Source organism: Microcaecilia unicolor, chromosome 1, assembly GCF_901765095.1.
Source record: "Microcaecilia unicolor chromosome 1, aMicUni1.1, whole genome shotgun sequence".
Classification (NCBI taxonomy): Eukaryota; Metazoa; Chordata; class Amphibia; order Gymnophiona; family Siphonopidae; genus Microcaecilia; species Microcaecilia unicolor.
Genome location: NC_044031.1, coordinates 464,498,176 through 464,515,483, shown reverse-complemented (window position 1 = coordinate 464,515,483; position 17,308 = coordinate 464,498,176). Strand labels below are relative to the sequence as shown.

The window sequence follows — 17,308 nt, the reverse complement described above, 5'->3', positions numbered from 1 at the left end:
ACTTCTTCAGTGTTTTAGTCTAGACCTGTTTTTCTAAAGAATAAGACACAAAAAGGTGCCCTAAATGACCACTGGAAGGATTCAGGGATGACCCCCTCCCACCTCCAAAAAATGTGAATAAAAATAGAACTCACCAGCCTCAATGACAGCCTCAGATGGTATAGCCAGGTCCATTACAGCAGCATGCAGTTTCTTAGAGTAGTCTAGTGGTAGGCGCAGTGCACTGTAGACAGGTGGACTCAGGCCCATACCACCTCCTTCTATCTGTTACACTTGCGGTGGAAACCGTGAGCCATACAAAATTCACCAGAAACCCACTGTACCCACATATAGGTGCCTCCTTCACCCATAAGGGCTATTGTAGTGGTGTACAGTTGGGAGTGGTGGGTTTTGAAGGGCTTAGCAAGATAAGGGAGCAACGGTGATATGTGTATCTGGGATCATTTATGTGAAGTCCACAGCATTGCTCTCCTGGTATGTCTAGAGAACCACTCAAGAAAAAGATCTAGGTGTCATTGTAGATGATACGCTGAAATCTTCTGCCCAGTGTATGGTGACTGCCAAAAAAGCAAACAGGATACTAGGAATTATTAGGAAAGGGATGCAAAATAATACCAATAATATAAGAATATTATAATGCCTCTGTATCGCTCTAAGGTGCGACCTCACCTTGAGTATCGCGTTCATTTCTGGTCACCGTATCTCAAAAAATATATAGTGGAATTAGAAAAGGTTCAAAGAAGAGCAACCAAAATGATAAAGGGGATGGAACTCCTTCCATATGAGGAAGGCTAAAGAGGTTAGGGCTCTTCAGCTTGGAAAAGTGTCGGCTGGGGGGGGGGGGGGTATGATTGAGGTCTATAAAATCCTGAATGGTGTAGAATGTGTAAAAGTGAATCAATTTTTTACTCTTTCAAAAAGTACTTGTTGCTGGAGTATGTGGTAGCAGCAGTTAGCATATCTAGGTTTAAAAAAAGTTTGGACAAGTTCCTGGAGGAAAAGTCCATAGTTTGTTATTGAGGTAGACATGAGAGAAGCCACTGCTTGCCCTGGGATAGTCATGAGAGAAGCCACTGCTTGACCTGGGATTGGTAGCATATAATGTTGCTACTGTTTGGGTTTCTGCCAGGTACTTGTGACCTGGATTGGCCGCTGTTGGAAGCAGGATACTGGGCTAGATGGACCATTGATCCTGACCCAGTATGGCTATTCTTATGTTCTTAAGGCTGATGTGAGCACTAACCAAAGTCTCCTAAGAGGAGCCAGCAAGACACTGCATTTGACTGAAGGAAGCATTGGTATGTAAAGGTACAGCGTATTCCTGCTGAATATGGCAGGGAGTAAAGTCCTCTGCATTAATCCACTAACCCACATGTCTTATTGAAGATGCCCAGTTGTAAAGCCTAAAATCACGGATACCCAAACCCCTGTTTTTCCAATTGTCAATCATGACTCTCCCCCCCCCCCCCCCCCCCCTTCCAGCAGAAGTGCTCCAATTTCCTATGCAGGGATGCCAAGTCAGAACCCACAAGTGCTATAGGAGTGGTTTGCATAACTTATAACCATTTGGGGAAAACTATAATTTGTATTAGTGCAGTTCTACCCAAGAGAGAAAAGAGGAGGTCCCGCCAAGTTTTTAGCTGAGTCCAAATGTGTGTTAGTGAAAATGAATGGAATGTTGCTACTAATTTGGTTTCTTTATAGAGTTCCAAGGGAAAAACCCAGTGTCCATTCCAAGCATGGTTGGAAATAACATATGGCCCTATAGTCGCCGTAACCACAGACCCGAATAGCCGTCTGAAGATCAACAAATAATCTATCCCGAGCCTGTGCGGAGTGTGCCCGAGATAAATGAGTGTAGTCTTTCTCTTGAGGGTGGAGCACCAGCCATACATCTATTAGATTCAACTGATGGCACATATTAGGTAAACCTGTACTGGAGTAGAGGTATGCAGAAGATGTAGGAAGGGATTTATCCACTATCGGGTCCCATACAGAATTAAAGTCCCCTCGTGGTCACAGTTCTATAAAACTTATGGTCAAATTGGTTTGGAGCATAAATATTGCAAAATATCACTTTCTGGTAATCTACCATTGCCTCACAGGTCAAGTATCTCCCATTTGGGTCCCCAAATATAGTTCAGATTTGTTCCGCTATCTTCTTCTGAAATAAGATGGCCACCCCCCTTTTCTTCCCCTGTGCCGTTGCCACTACGCAGTCTCCAACCCACCACGTTTTAAGTTTTAGCTTGTTCAAGGGCAATTACAAGTGTTTCTTTTATGAGAGCAATATCTGTCTTATAACATTGTAGATGCTGTAAGATTTTTGTACTCTTAATGGGTGAACTAATCCCCCCCCCCCCACACACTTTTCAAGTTACTATTTTCACTATAAAAACCATTATAAAGATCTGAATCATTGGGCTGTCCCAGCCTGCAGACCCCCCCCCCCCTCCCCAAGATAGCATTCTCCAATGACTAAGTGCTCCCATCAGCATCTCACCAGCAGCACCCATCTGACAGAGGTAGTTACAGTGCAAATCTTTCCTAGCACACTGAATCTTTTTATGAATTAAAATTGCTATTCTTATGCCTGCCATTAAAAGAGGCATAGGCTAATTCCACCACCCAATTCTGATGCAGTTTAATTTTAGTATGTTCAAGGTTAGTAAGGAATGTTTCTTGCATTAGTAGTACATCAACTTTCATTGGCTTGCAGGAGTGGTGGAGTGGCCTAGTGGTTAGAGCATTGATCTTGACATCCAGAGGTGCCTGGTTCAATTCCCAGTGCTGCTTCTTGTGATCTTGGGCATGTCACTTAGCCCTCCATTGCCTCGGGTACAAGCTTAGATTGTGAGCCCTCCAGGGAGGGCTGAATGTAACTCACCTTGAGCTACTATTGAAAAGGTGTGAGCACAAATCTAAATAAATAATAGCTCAGAAGTTTTGTATACTTCTTGGTAAGTAGATGCCATCTATATTCCAAGTAGCCACCCAGCCTAAGGAAGGCATTGCCACTGACAGCATAAACAAGCCAACTAAGACACTGGAAGCAATCTCCTGGGGTAATTTACCCACACACCTAGTAATACAGCAAGAGCTGACCCTGAATGGCTGAAACCCCCAGAGTGGGTCCTCAATTCTTCCATAGTCAAGTTCGATCTCTCCAAGCTTGCAAATGCAAAAACAGTCAGAAATAAACTGTAATAGAATAAAAAAAAATGTTAAAGGCACTTAGTGTTGTCCCTCCTTGTCTCTATGCACTGTATGACCAACCCCAACAGCACCCTCCACGTTACTGTGGCTGGAGACCAGCCAAAAAGGTCTGCAGCAATTCTGCTGTTGTCAGGGTCATTGTTCAGTTTTCAAATGTGATCTGGACCTTAGCTGGGTGTAGGAACACAAATTTTATTCCCCTGGCAAATAGCTGTGAGCAAAAGGATGCTAGTGCTGTACACTGCTTGCTGACTGACAGAAAAATCCCGAAAGATCAATTATATTCCAAGTTGCACTGTTTCTTATACAAGTACAGTATCCTGGCCTTCATCACATAATTCAGCAAGTGCAGATTAACTCCTCTGTGCCTGATGCAGCATGGTCCACGACACTATCTTTAAGTTCCACCATAGAGGCGTGAAGCTTAGCTAGTTTGTCATCTGACATCTGGGAGAGATGTTTCATAAGGACCTGCATTGTATACGCCTGAAATGTAATCAACAGCAGTTTAGTTTACTCCAATGCAATCTTGCTCCATGTACCCACCGCTTTGTCTTTGCTGTGCCGAGTTGACTTCACAGGCATAGCAGAGGAAAACCCAAACAGTTGTTTGTTGCTGGCCAGATACATACGGTAAGCATTTCCACCTCTGTTTGCCATCATATGTTTATTCCAATAATCAAAAAGTTCAAAAAGTGCAGATTATAGGGGAAAAGGGAGCGGAGCTGAGGCTCAGAGCATCTGCTCGGGCTGCAATCATCACATGACACTCCCCCCCCCCCCCCCCCCTTAATTTTGTTTTAAACAATTTTTATTTACCTTTTTTCATAGCAAAATATTATGCATTTACAACATAACCCTGGATTTCAACCCACAACAGAAATACACTGTTAGAATAGGACCTGCACATTTTAGCATCACCCTGCCCTATAAAAAGATCCTTCCCCCTATGTTTCTTTCCCTATTTTATTCCTTCTCCTTCTTTCCTTGTCCAACAGATGTCCCAAAATTGTCCTACTTTCAAAATATCAACTTCTAATATAGGCTTATTGTTAATTTCTCCATGTTGTAGGTCTCTCTCAGACTGGCCAGCCACTGCTCGAAACTGGGAACCTCTGGCTACTTCTGTGTCTCCACTGCCACAAACAGATACCTTGCCACTTTATCCAGACCCCTTTGAACCCCGGGAAAAGATAAATAATACATATTTTATCATCACATGGGATATGCATCTGAATTACTTCCTTAATCCATTCATACACCCTCTTCCAATATTTTCCCAAAATTGTGCACTCCTACCATACATACAACATTGTTCCTACTCCCCTACATTCCCACAAATGTAACCCTGAAGTAGTGGGATACAGGGTTTTCAATCTAAAGGGGGTAAGATACCACTGGTAGATCACTTTTGGAATGCTGTGACTGCTTCTCTGAATCTTCCAGTCCCCAACAGCCATATAAACTTGAGTAGTCTAGCATCAACACAGTCTTAAATTTTCTAGATCATTTTCCAAAATTCTGGTACATGTTGAAGATTTAGCTGCATTCAAGAAAATCTTTTCCGGATTTCATTTTTCCATATCTTTCCCAATTCCTTCTCCCACCTCTACACAAACCTATATCTAGTCCCACCCCCACAGCATCCCATAAATTAATAGTAATAGCCCCTTACTCTCCTGTTGCAGTCCCCTAAACACAGCCTCTTCAAAATCTGTAATTGACTACCAACTTTCCTCATCCCTCTCTGCCCATGAAATATTTAAACTGCAAGTATGAAAGAAAAAAATCTCCCTCCCCCCTGCATGCACAACATTTTTCCCAAATTTCTTCAAAGGGGCACACAGAGTCTTTCTCCATCAGTTGACTCCCAAGTTTGCAAATTCTTCTCATCCCACCTCAAACTAATCCCACCTCTGCTTTGATAAACCCTATGTACCCCAAATCGGTGCTAATCAGGAGATCCTCTTGTTAATTGCCAGCTTCCCTTTCCCCACTCCCAGGCCCCGATTCTCCAAGCTCTGACACTAAAGAGTGGAGGAGTGGCCTAGTGGTTAGAGCACCGGTCTTGCAATCCAGAGGTGGCCGGTTCAAATCCCACCGCTGCTCCTTGTGATCTTGGGCAAGTCACTTAATCCTCCATTGCCTCAGGTACAAACTTAGATTGTGAGCCCTCCTGGGACAGAGAAATATCCAGAGTACCTGAATGTAACTCACCTTGAGCTACTACTGAAAAAGGTGTGAGCAAAATCTAAATAAATAAATAAAGCAAAAGCACCCATTCCATAGTTCCAGAACAGCGCAGAAATGGAACCCTCCAATGCTCAAATGAAATTGTATTCAAATTATTTGCACACTGTGAAACTGAAAGCAAGGGGGAGGACTGTGCCTGGCACATGCACACAGGAGTTTGTGCGGTAAGCACAGCTGTTATGCGCAGGCAAACCTGGAAGTGCACTCCCACATTAATACCATTCTTCTGCTTTTTTTAGATATAAACTTTTCAATTTTTTTTTCACTTGAAAGGCTTATGTTTAAGCACAGAATACAGACACCAGTGTGTCACTTTTGGGTTTGCTCATCTCACGCACATGTTTGTGTATCCCTATTGGGGCTTGAAGGCTGCCCGAGCTTCCTTCTGCCTCTTAAAGAAAATGAAATCGGCAGTTTAAAGTGTAAAATTCTGAAGAAATTCTCTCTTCAAAACCTTCAACACTGCCCTTGAGCTGGCGGTAGGTTTCCAGGTTAAGGGCAGCAGTTGTTTCTGCGCTGTTCTCTGATCATTGGGAGGAAATACTAAATGACCTCATTAACATCCGTTTGAATATGATTTGCAGCCATCTTTGACGTGCATGTTGTTTTCCGTGCTAGTGCCTGCTGAACATCCTTCGCACATTAACACCGGCGCTAATTGCCTGTAGCGCTGGTTTTGAACATTGGGGCACTAGTACTTCAGCACAGTTTATTATAAATAGGGATGTATTTTACCTGCACCATCCCCCACCTGGCAGCCAAGGAACTAAATCTGATTTCTCCTGATTCCAACTACTCCAGCTCCACCCATTGTTTCTTCCTCCCTTCTCCCCCCCCAACTCTATAGTCATTCTCAGTTGAGCCCTGCTCTCGCCCCTGCCTCCCTCTCCAATTCCACCACAACTGGGTATAAGCGTAGTGCATACCTTTATGCATTCTGTCATTCAGAACTGTCCCCCCAATCCCAGCCCCCCCCCTTCCTCCCACTCAATAGCACCCCATGCTGAAGATGGCTCATTTCTAAGAGCCTGTGTCCCCTCCCTCCAAAATCTCCCCATCCCCAGTCAATCACTTCTCCTTCTCAGCTAGTATAATTCTGTCCCTTGATGCCTCTCTACCCTAAACCCGCAAATTCCCCCCTCACCCATAGGCTTTTCCCCACCCCTAGTCCAATTCTTATTCTTGCAAACCCCCCCCCCCCCCCCCCCACTGCAGTTCCCTTCCCTAGTCCCATATCTGAGTCCACAGTCTCTTTGCTGATTCTCTTCATCTTGGCATTGTTCTATTTCTCAAGCTTACCTCTTGCTCACTGGTGACTGCCTCATCCCTTGTTATCTGGTGCCTGGAACTCACTGCCAGCTGATAAATTGCTATTGCTTTCATGGTGTCTCTGCAGTTTTCTCTCATTCCTGTAACAACTCTTTCACCTCCCAACTAACAAGCTGCAAAACAGCTCGAGCCTCTGTATACTTGCTTGTCCGTATATTAACACCATTCAGTGAGAACTCCTAGGCAAAAGGGTATAGCCAGCTGTAGCGCAGTTTATTTTTTCCTAGCTTTTGAGTACTGGGGCACATCTCCTTTCTTTTTAGCAGCATGAAACAGAACACACCATTGAGAACTTCAAATGGCTTGCTTGCTCGCCTACATACCAGTTCCAAGGCCTTCCTGGCCTATTTCCTCATTGTCTGGGAAACTCAGCTGCTTTAACATAATGTGTCTGGGTCTATTCACCTATGTGAGCCACAGTACTCTGTGTCCTCACATCAGTCAGCGTTTCTGAGCTCTCTGTGCCTGCCAGTTTTTCCCGGAGGATATAGGCAAACACTTCCTTTACTAGGCCCAGCACATCACTCTTCTCAGTTTGCTCTGGGACTCCCTGGATATGCAAATTATCGTGCCTCACTCTTGGGCCGATGGATCAGAAGCAAACGCAGGCACTAGAGGCTATTAGCGCCATACTAGTGCCTGGTAAAGCCCTGCGCTGTTCCAGTGCTATTTTTAGAGCTGTTTGGAACAGTGCAGGGCTTTTGATCATCTGGGCATCTGTTCTCTAAATCATCAGAGTCCTTCTTTGTTCAGTTCACCAAACCTTAAGGCCTATCAGACAGTCTTTTACAAGAAGCTGAGCCAAGCATTCCCCCACCCATCCAAGCAGGCTCATCCCTTACGTGATTTCATCCCCAGCTTTACCTGGTGTCTAGCAGGAGCAAGAACAATGCCCGCTTGCATGTGCTTTAATGGCCCTGGGTTCCAAAACGGCTGCCACAACCCCTGGTGATAATCTCATAGCTTAAAAGTATATTCTGTAGTTTTGTGGGTTTTTTTTATTGTGGTACAGCATGTTTTAGGCTCCGTAGTGAAGTGTTTTATGAAGCCATCCATGATTGATAGCTAAATAATTCACTTACTGCACTTCACTAAAAGAGCAGCAAATGGCAATCTGTTTGGCAGCTGCCACAGAATTGTGAGAAACTGTGTCCCCAAATATAGTCTGATGTCTTGAAGGAGGAAACCCCTATTGAGCATTATCTTGCAATACCTGGCTGAATTGCTTTGGCCATATGTACCTACCCATCAGTTGCATTCCTCACAGAATGCTTTGCTGGGGTTCCTCATTTCCTTTAGATTAGTTAACAACAATGAAACAAATCATTGTTCCTTTTGATGTAGTTCCACTTTGCTGTAAAATATAATAGTAATATATTTATTTTATTTATTTAGATTTTGCTCGCACCTTTTTCAGTAGTAGCTCAAGGTGAGTTACATTCAGGTACACTAGGTATTTCTCTGTCCCAGGAGGGCTCACAATCTAAGTTTGTACCTGAGGCAATGGAGGGTTAAGTGACTTGCCCAAGATCACAAGGAGCAGCAGTGGGATTTGAACCGGCCACCTCTGGATTGCAAGACCGGTGCTGTAACCACTAGACCACTCCTCCGCTCCACATAGTAAATGATGGCAGATATAGACCTGTATGGTCCATCCAGTCTGCCCAACAAGATAAACTCATTTTACATGGTATGTGATACTTTGTATGTATACCCAAGTTTGATTTGTCCTTGCCATTCTCAGGGCACAGACCGTAGAAGTGTGCCCAGCACTCTTCTTGTACTAATGTTCCCTTTACACATTTCTGTCTGTTTTTAAAAATGATGTATTGTGTATAATGAAAGGTCTTTATTTCCGAAGTGTTTTTTTCTTTGGTTAGTTAATGCTTATGTTTATTTAGTTAGATCTCTCTAACTCAGTCTCTTGTAAATGACTTTCAAATCTTATATGAATGATTCAGAGAAAACCGTATTTCAGCAGAGGAGGAACAGTAACTCATTAAATAAAATTCTCTTGGAAAGCAAGATTTTGATGTAGTTTCAATTGATATATTTTGGTATTGGCTATATTAGACTAAAGCCCATCCCCTAAATACCTGGAGTACCTCATCATGATGCATCTTTTCTGACAACCCTAATTGTCACATCATCTGCCAGGGTTACAAAGTTTTCATACTTTTTCCTCTGCTATGTTAGTAAGGCATGTATATAGCACACACTTTTCCCAAGTAATACTTTTGTCCTGAGCAGTTTGATCTTGGATCTTGTTTTATTTGCCTACAGAGCCAACAGTGCGAGCAGAACTTATGGAGCAGGTGCCTCATATTGCAATGTTTTGTCAGGAGAACAGGCCTTCAATTCCATTTGCCTTTTCCAAATACTTGTTGCCTATTGTGGTGAGATACCTCGCTGATCAGAACAACCAGGTGAGAATAGTACTGTAGTGTTCATCTCATGTAGCTCTGCTTTCTCCTGTTTCTTTGACATCGGTATGCTGTTGTAAGTACTTTGAGGTCAAAATATGTTTTCTCATTTGATGAAAGAGAAACGGTTGCCATAGCCATGTAAATTGCCACACAGAATCAGTCTTAAATTCTTTACAGTCATCACTCTCTATCTTCACTTATGTTACCAGTATAAGTTTGTTCCTGGAATATTGCACTAAATGTATCGGTGGCTGTGTAGTCACCAAGCAGCAGGAGGCTATGTCTTTGCAAGTCCAATAAGCAGATAAAGTAATTTGGATGCTAATCTTTATTATCAGACAGCCATGGGGCAGCAATATCTCAGACAAATTTGTCACACTGATTCTGATCATGACCAAGAAAACAACTAAAAAAATTTAAAGAAATGGAATCTTTTTGTGAAAGTGCTATTTGATATTAGTCTATATTTATTTGGAAACCACAGCAATTGGTATATCAGTGCTTTTGTTTCAGTATGTTGTACTTCAAGATGGATAAATGAACTCACTGGAACAGATTCTGCTGTTTCTGGATGACAGCTATAGGAAGATTATTATAATTCTCTAAAGATCAATGTGACTAAGAAAAGCATAGTGATAGATTACATGGTCTGTCACTTTCCTGGTTGGCAGGAGTTTCTCCCATAGATATGCTAACAGTATCTTAAGGGACTCTGCTCCACTAGGATTTGGATTTTAGATTTAAGTACTCTATTTTCCAGATCTGAATTCCCCAAGCAAGTTATAGGTTTGAACTTTGTTGTGCTATGTTCACCCTTCCTTTATTGCATATTGTCAACATCTGTCTTATGTGTTTGAGTTTTTATGTTCTGTCAATTATATCTTTTATTTTGTAAATCGTCTAATATCTCTGAATCATTTGGCTGTATAACAAGTGCTTAAATAAATAAAGTTAATAGATGCCTCTCCCAGAGGCCTTAAACTTGTTTTCACCTAAGACAATGGGGAGTACAGTGGTTTGTCTAAGGTCTCAAGAATAATCAGTTGGAGAAGTAGGACTTGAACCCTGATTTGCCACTTTTACAAATTTTGCGGTAAAAAGTGACCTGCAGTAGTTTAGATGCGTGAAATTGGTGCGTGCTGGGTCACTTTTTACCGTGCCTGGGAAAAAGAGTGCTTTTAAAAAAGAAAATGGGGCAGTAAATGGCCATACACTAAAATTAAAACTAGTGCACAGCTATTTACTGTCTTAGCACTTTCTGTCACCCGTTGAACTAGCGATAAGGGCTCACATGCTACTCTGATTACCTCCGGGAATGCCCCTCCCCCTCACATGGTAGAAAATAGAAAAATATTTTCTACCATAAGAAACGGCACACTCCAACTTTGAAATTACCGCCGGGCATCCACGCTGCCCTGGCAGTATTGTCGATTAGGCACACACTGTCCGCGCATTAACCCTGCCGCTGCTTATTAAAAGGGCCCTTTAATGAGGCACTTTTTATTTTCATCAAGTGTTTTCAGAAGGGGCTTTCTAGCTGTGCCATTAACTTCACCCAAGCACTAAAACTTCTGCAAAGCTGACATATCAGTATGTAGAATATCGACAAACTGGAAACAAACCATTCTCAGTTATTTTGTCACCATCATAAAAGGACTGCCTCCCTTTATATGCTGTTTTTTGTTGTTGTTTTTTTAAATATTTCATTTCACATTAGCAAGTATATCTTACATATAAATAGAAGGAAAAATAATAAAATTAGCATCCATGTACCACAGAAAATATTATTCCTAAAGCAGCAGTTCCTTAGCATTAGCAGCAAATGAATCCAGAGACTAGTAAGTTGTGTCCATTTAGAGAGCGCTGAACTGAGTTGTCTTATAGAACGGAATGCTTCTTGGTCAGTCTGTGTTTTCTATCTCCAGCAGGCGGATGGACGGTTTCTCACGAGCTCCTGGTCTCATCTGGTTTCAGCTCCTATTCTGGGTCTCCCAGTTTCTTAGAGCTGTGGGGTGTGCGGCTGAGCGGTGCCACCTTTGGGGGGTACACCTGGTCACCCCAAATCCCTCCCCCATCCGTCTGCCTCTCCTGCCCTTCTCCGTTCTCTTTACTCCATGCTGTGGAACTTCAACTTAAAAGAACAAAAACAGAACCAGCCATGTCTTTGGGGCATTCTACCTTTGGCCCTAGCTGGCTTCATGAGGGATACTGGTGCCCCCAGTATTAGGGCTGTAGAGGGAGAGAATGGACGTGTATCTCTGGCTACAGTGGAACAAAGACAGGGATGCTGCTGGCGCCCTGGGGTGAGTCTGCCCTTTTATTGTTTGCTCTGCTGCTTCCCGCATTTTTATTTTCTTCCATTTAAAAAAAAAAATGGGGGCATGGTGCACAACTGCGACATGCATTGGCGATTCCTTTCCTAGTCAGTGTGTGCCAGCACGCAACAGAGTCCTGAACCAGCAATTGAGTGAGCCTCATTTGTTTTCCCGTGTGCGGAATGGTTTACTCTTGGTGCGGCCAGAGTGTCAGTGGCCTTCTTTCTGATGTGCAAGCACTTCTTGCTGGTGTGCTAGTGGGGCTGACAGGACAAGCTTTTTTCTCGGCTGTCTGTTCGGTATTTTCTTCGGACAGCATTTCTAATTTGCACCTGGACTCTGCTTCTACTTTAAAAAAAAAAAAAAAAGCGCGAGCAGGGCATGCTCCCAGTTACTTCTGCTTTCCGGCCTCTTCCCCTGAGTCCTGGCTCACAGAGGGGTCAGTCGGGCTCAGCTGCAGGGGTTCTGGCCTCCTTTGCCACCACCTGCTTGAGGCAGTTGAGGCTGTGCAGTGGCAGGAATGTCTGGGGCCAAGATTATGAGATGCCCGTGGCTGTCACCACACTGCGCGGCTGCTGTTATGACCGGTTGCCTTGGACTTTTTCTTTGGCCCATTTCAGGCATTTCCTGGCCATTGTGCCCCCTTGTTTGGGGAGGGCGCTTAGAGCCCCCTCTCCTCTCTTTGTTGAGGAGCGGCGGTGCCTACAAAATAAGAATGTGAGCAGTGTTAGGTGTATGTCCTTTCCAGGGGCTCTCGTGGTTCCCCAGGCCCTAGGTATGTGTCACCTTGACCCTCCAAGAAAGCCAGATTCCCTCCATCTCCCCCCATGTATGGTCCCTCCCCAATCTTTTTTCCAGCTTCCCTCTAGCCACCTTTTTTTATAGCTCACTCCATCCACATCCCCTCCCGTCCCGTACCTTATCGTTCCTGGTGATCTAATGGTCTTTCCCCCTCTTTCCTGCCCCGAAGAGGCCACTAGACCCCCAGGGCGTGATAAGGGTATACAGTAGGGGAGGGGAGAACAGGACATCCTGAGGCTGGCTCACTCCACCCGCAAGCCAGCCTGCCAGCCCGCAAACCCGGACAAATGGTCAGGCTGGCAAAATACCCAGACATCCAGCAGTGTCCTCAAAAAGAGGATGTGTCCGGGTAAAACTGGACGTATGGTAACTCTATCTCTGCCTAACCTTATGGAATACCTCCTCTATCTTTCAGATTCTGGTTTCAAAACTAACTTGGTCAGAGTACGGTTGAGTGCCTGCATTTCACTTTAAGGCTGGTAACAAACCAATTTCTGTTCATCACTTGATAGTAAGATTCATGAAAGGTTTATTTCATGCCAAACCACCTATCAATCCACTGCCTGTGGTTTGAGATCTCGGTGTCATGTTCACAGCTCTTGTGAAATCTCCTTTTGAACCACTTTGTTGTGTTCTCTGAAGTTAGTCACATATAAGGTAGAGTTCTTAATAGCTCTTCTGCCAGAAGCAAATTTCAAGCCCTTGTGGCAGACCCACCTTACACCAGGTTCTACCTCGACAGGGTTGTCTTCCAAGCTCACCCCAAATTCCTCCCTAAAGTATTATTGGAGTTCCACCTCAATCAGTCCATTGTACTTCTGTCTTCTTTCCTAAGCCACGCTCTCATCCTGGAGAAGCAGCACTGCATACCTTAGAGTGCAAGTGTGCTCTAGTATACAATAACTCATTGGAAGTCCTCCCAGCTTTTTGTACCCTTAGACCCTAAGAGATTGGAAATATCCATCATCAAATGTACTATATCTGCTTGGCTGGCTGACTGCCCAGCTTATAATTGAAAAAGAAAAATGCCTATATTGCGACCCAAATCGGGAGATAGACATTTATCTCACAAAAACGAATAAAGCGGTATAATCGAAAGCCGAATTTGGACGTTTTCAACTGCACTCCGTCGCGGATGCGGACAAAGTTGATGGGGGCGTGTCGAAGGCGGAACTGAGCGTGGCTATCGGCCGATCAGAGATAGGCGCCTTTCGCCGATAATGGAAAAAAAATATGCGTTTTTAGCGAGAATTTAGGGCACTTTTCCTGGACCCTGTTTTTCCACGAATAGGGCCCCAAAAAGTGCCCTAAATGACCAGATGACCACTGGAGGGAGTCGGGGATGACCTCCCCTGACTCCCCCAGTGGTCACAAACCCCCTCCCACCACAAAAATATGCCGTTTCACAGCTTTTTATGTTCACCCTCAAATGTCATACCCACCTCCCTGGCAGCAGTATGCAGGTCACTGGAGCAGTTATTAGGGGGTGCAGTGGACGTCAGGCAGGTAGACCCAGGCCCACCCCCCCCCCCCACCTGTTACACTTGTGCTGGTAAATGGGAGCCCTCCACACCGCCCCCCCAAACCCACTGTACCCACATATAGGTGCCCCCCTTCACCCCTTAGGGCTATAGTAATGGTGTAGACTTGTGGGCGGTGGGTTTTGAGGGGGATTTGGGGGGCTCAACACCCAAGGGAAGGGTGCTATGCACCTGGGAGCTCTTTTACCTTTTTTTTTTTTTTTGTAAAAGTGCCCCCTAGGGTGCCTGGTTGGTGTCCTGGCATGTGAGGGGGACCAGTGCACTACGACTCCTGGCCCCTCCCACGAACAAATGCCTTGGATTTATTCGTTTTTGAGCTGGGCGCTTTCATTTTCCATTATCGCTGAAAAACAAAAACGCCCAGCTCACAAATTGTCGAATAAAACATGGACGTCTATTTTTTTCCAAAATACGGTTCGGTCCGCCCCTTCAGAGACCCGTTCTCGGAGATAAACGCCCATGGAGATAGACGTTTTCGTTCGATTATGCCCCTCTGTATATCCTACACGTGTACTCGAGCTGATCCTTCATGGCCAGGTCACTGCTTATGATGTGGGAACCATGATGGCTTCAGTAGCCCATTTACGCTCTGCCTCCATTGAAGACATTTGTAAGGCGGCAACTATGTGGTCTTCTATCTTCACCTTCACTGCTCACTACTGTCTGGAGCAGCATTCTAGGCAGGATAGCCAGTTTGGACAAGCAGTCCTGCAGAATCTTTTTACTACTAAAGTCAGCTCCACCCAGTGGCCCTTATTTTCCACCGGGCTCACTATCTACTTAGTTACCCAAAAAAAAAATTTAATTTATAATGTGAGTTTGGTAGCTAGTGAGTCCCACATGTGAGAATATTATGCCTGCTTGTCCTTGGGGAAAGCTAAATTACTTACCTTTAGCAGATGTTCTCTGAGGACAGCAGGCATATATTCTCACATCCCTCCCACCTCTCCTTGGAGTTGTCTTCTTAGCTTTAATACCTTACTGCTGGTCCTGTGCTCGAATGTCTGGTGGGACTGCACAATGTGCAGTGGGGGCACTGCCTCAAAGATTTAAAGTAACAGTGCACTTGGCAGTGTCCACACCAGTCTCTATGGATGATGACATTCACATTTGAGAATATATATGCCTGCTGTCTTTGGAGAACACCTGCTACAGGTAAGTAACTTAGCTTTTCTGGTACATGTAGCTCCCTTACAACCTTCTCAGGGAAGATCAAAGCAAAATGTTTAGTCTGCACCTTTTACTCCTTGATGATCTAACAATCCAACTGACTCCCTCGCAGGCTTTCTGCTTCTAATGTACCTGCAAAAGGTTTTGCTATGAGGTTTGCCTCTGCAGCATACTTCTTTTCAATTTGCCAGTTGTAATTCTTCTTCCTGTGTTCTTCATTTGGATCTTTTTTTATGAAAAATGAATTTTGGCTCTAATAGCCTCTTTGACCTTACCTTTAACCCTCTGGTCTCCCCTTCGCATGTGGAATTCATCTGGTCTGGGCTTCCAAGATGGTATTTTTAAATAACATCCTTGCCTGATTTAAATGCCTAACCTTTTGCAGCTGCTCCATTTAGCTTTTTTTTTTTTTTTTTTTTTTTAACATTTTCTTTATTTTATCATAGTTACTCTTTTGAAAGTTAAATGCTGATGCAGTAGATTTCCTTGTTTTCACTTCAGTACAGATTTTATCATGTTGTGATCACTGTTGCTAAATGGACGTAGCACTGTTACCTTTAACACCAAGTCCTGCAAGGACAAAATCTAAAATATCTCCCCTTCTTATTGGTTCCTGAGCTATCTGGTTCATGAAGCAGTCATTTACTTCATCTAGGAACTTAATGTGATGTTTATCTAGTCAGTGTTGGAGTAATTGAAATCATCCACTATTATAGTGTTACCACGTTTGCTGACTTTCCTAATTTCTGCTAACATTTCATTGTCTGCTCTTTCTGGCCTGCCAGATTGTAGAATAGCCCTACGAGTGTTCTTTTTCCCTTTACATATTCAGTGGGCAGTGTTGATGGTCTTCAGTTGAACTCTTTCCAAAGAACTGACTGTATCAGGGGAATATGAGATCCACCCTACAACACTCTTGTTGTGTGCCTCCCATTTAGACAAGAAAAACAAATGCAAAGGAGGGTATGTTGACCAATACGTATCCACAACCTGCACACACTCCGGTAGCCACCATATTGATCTCGCCAGACTCCATCTTTTCCATAACCTTTTTTCCTCCTCTCCATTCTGCCATATTGGCTTTCTATAGATTTCATTTATAGACCGGAGTAGCACGTCTAGGTGAGGGAAAGCAAAAGGAAATGTTTTTTTTCTTGGAGACTTATTTAATAGATCTCTGAGACTTGATTTTGATGATTGCTTTGATGTTTTGCCTTCTTTACAAGTCACGTTTATTTATTAACTTTTTTTTTCCTAGGTGAGAAAGACAAGTCAGGCAGCATTACTAGTGCTGCTAGAGCAGGAGCTCATTGAGAGGTATGACGTGGAGACCAAAGTTTGCCCGGTTCTGATAGAGCTGACTGCTCCAGACAGCAATGATGATGTGAAGACCGAAGCTGTGGCTGTGAGTAGCAGATAAATTATAACTGGATTCCTTTGTTTGGTTTCACAAGCTAATGTTTCCTTAATGATATCAGCTTTGTAGTATGGAATGCCACTTAAGATTGTGTTTTGATATTTCATATTCTCCAAGGACAAGCAGGCTGCTTGTTCTCACATGTGGGTTGACGTCCGCATCGGCCCAGGAACCGGCGTTTTGCAAGAGCAAAAAATAAACTTTTGCCAGAGTCTTCTGGCGTGCATGCAGAGCGCACCGCGCTTGTGCGTCTCCTCAGTTTTTCTTTTTCCGCGGTGAGGTGCGGCAGGTTCCTCCAATGCTCCTCGTTGAGGCCCGGGAAAGGAGTCTTCGTTTCTTTCGCGAGTTTCGCTACTGTTTTGATTTGTTTTACAAACAAAAAAAAAACTTTCCCCTTTTATTTTTGGCTTAGTTTATTTTTCCCTTTTATTTTAAGTTTTTGACGAGGCCGGCCTTTAGGCTGCGCGGTCAGGTTCTCCCCTTTTGTGCCCTTTCCTTTTTGGCACAATTGCGTCGTTTGATTTAGTCAAAGTCGTTTTTCCTCCCATGTCATCGAAGACACCCAGCAGCTTCAAACGTTGTACTCTGTGCAACTGGACCATCTCAGGTACCGATGCTCATTCTTGGTCTATCCAGTGCCTTGGGCCCGACCAAAGCCCAGCCACTTGTAGTCTATGTCTTTGTATGAAGAAACGGACTCAAATGTCTCAAGAAGCCAGCGAGAGAAACATTTTGGGGTTCGGTCCGGTCCTTCGACATTGGTATCGAGGTCAACATCGACGTCGGGAACAGAGGTAATGGCTGCTGAGAGACCAAGGCGCGCTGGGAGCAGTGAGGCAT

General features: G+C 44.0%; 1 protein-coding gene across 4 annotated transcripts in view; it reads left to right on the top strand.

Moving 5' to 3' along the window:
• PPP4R1 (protein phosphatase 4 regulatory subunit 1) overlaps positions 1-17,308 on the top strand; it is a 309,323-nt gene that overhangs the window by 117,498 nt on the left and 174,517 nt on the right. For all 4 annotated transcript variants that reach the window (XM_030213410.1, XM_030213404.1, XM_030213420.1 and 1 more), the window contains 2 exons: positions 9,082-9,224; positions 16,310-16,456. In XM_030213410.1, coding sequence (XP_030069270.1) covers positions 9,082-9,224; positions 16,310-16,456 — 290 coding nt within the window. The remainder of the gene's footprint in view (positions 1-9,081; positions 9,225-16,309; positions 16,457-17,308) is intronic.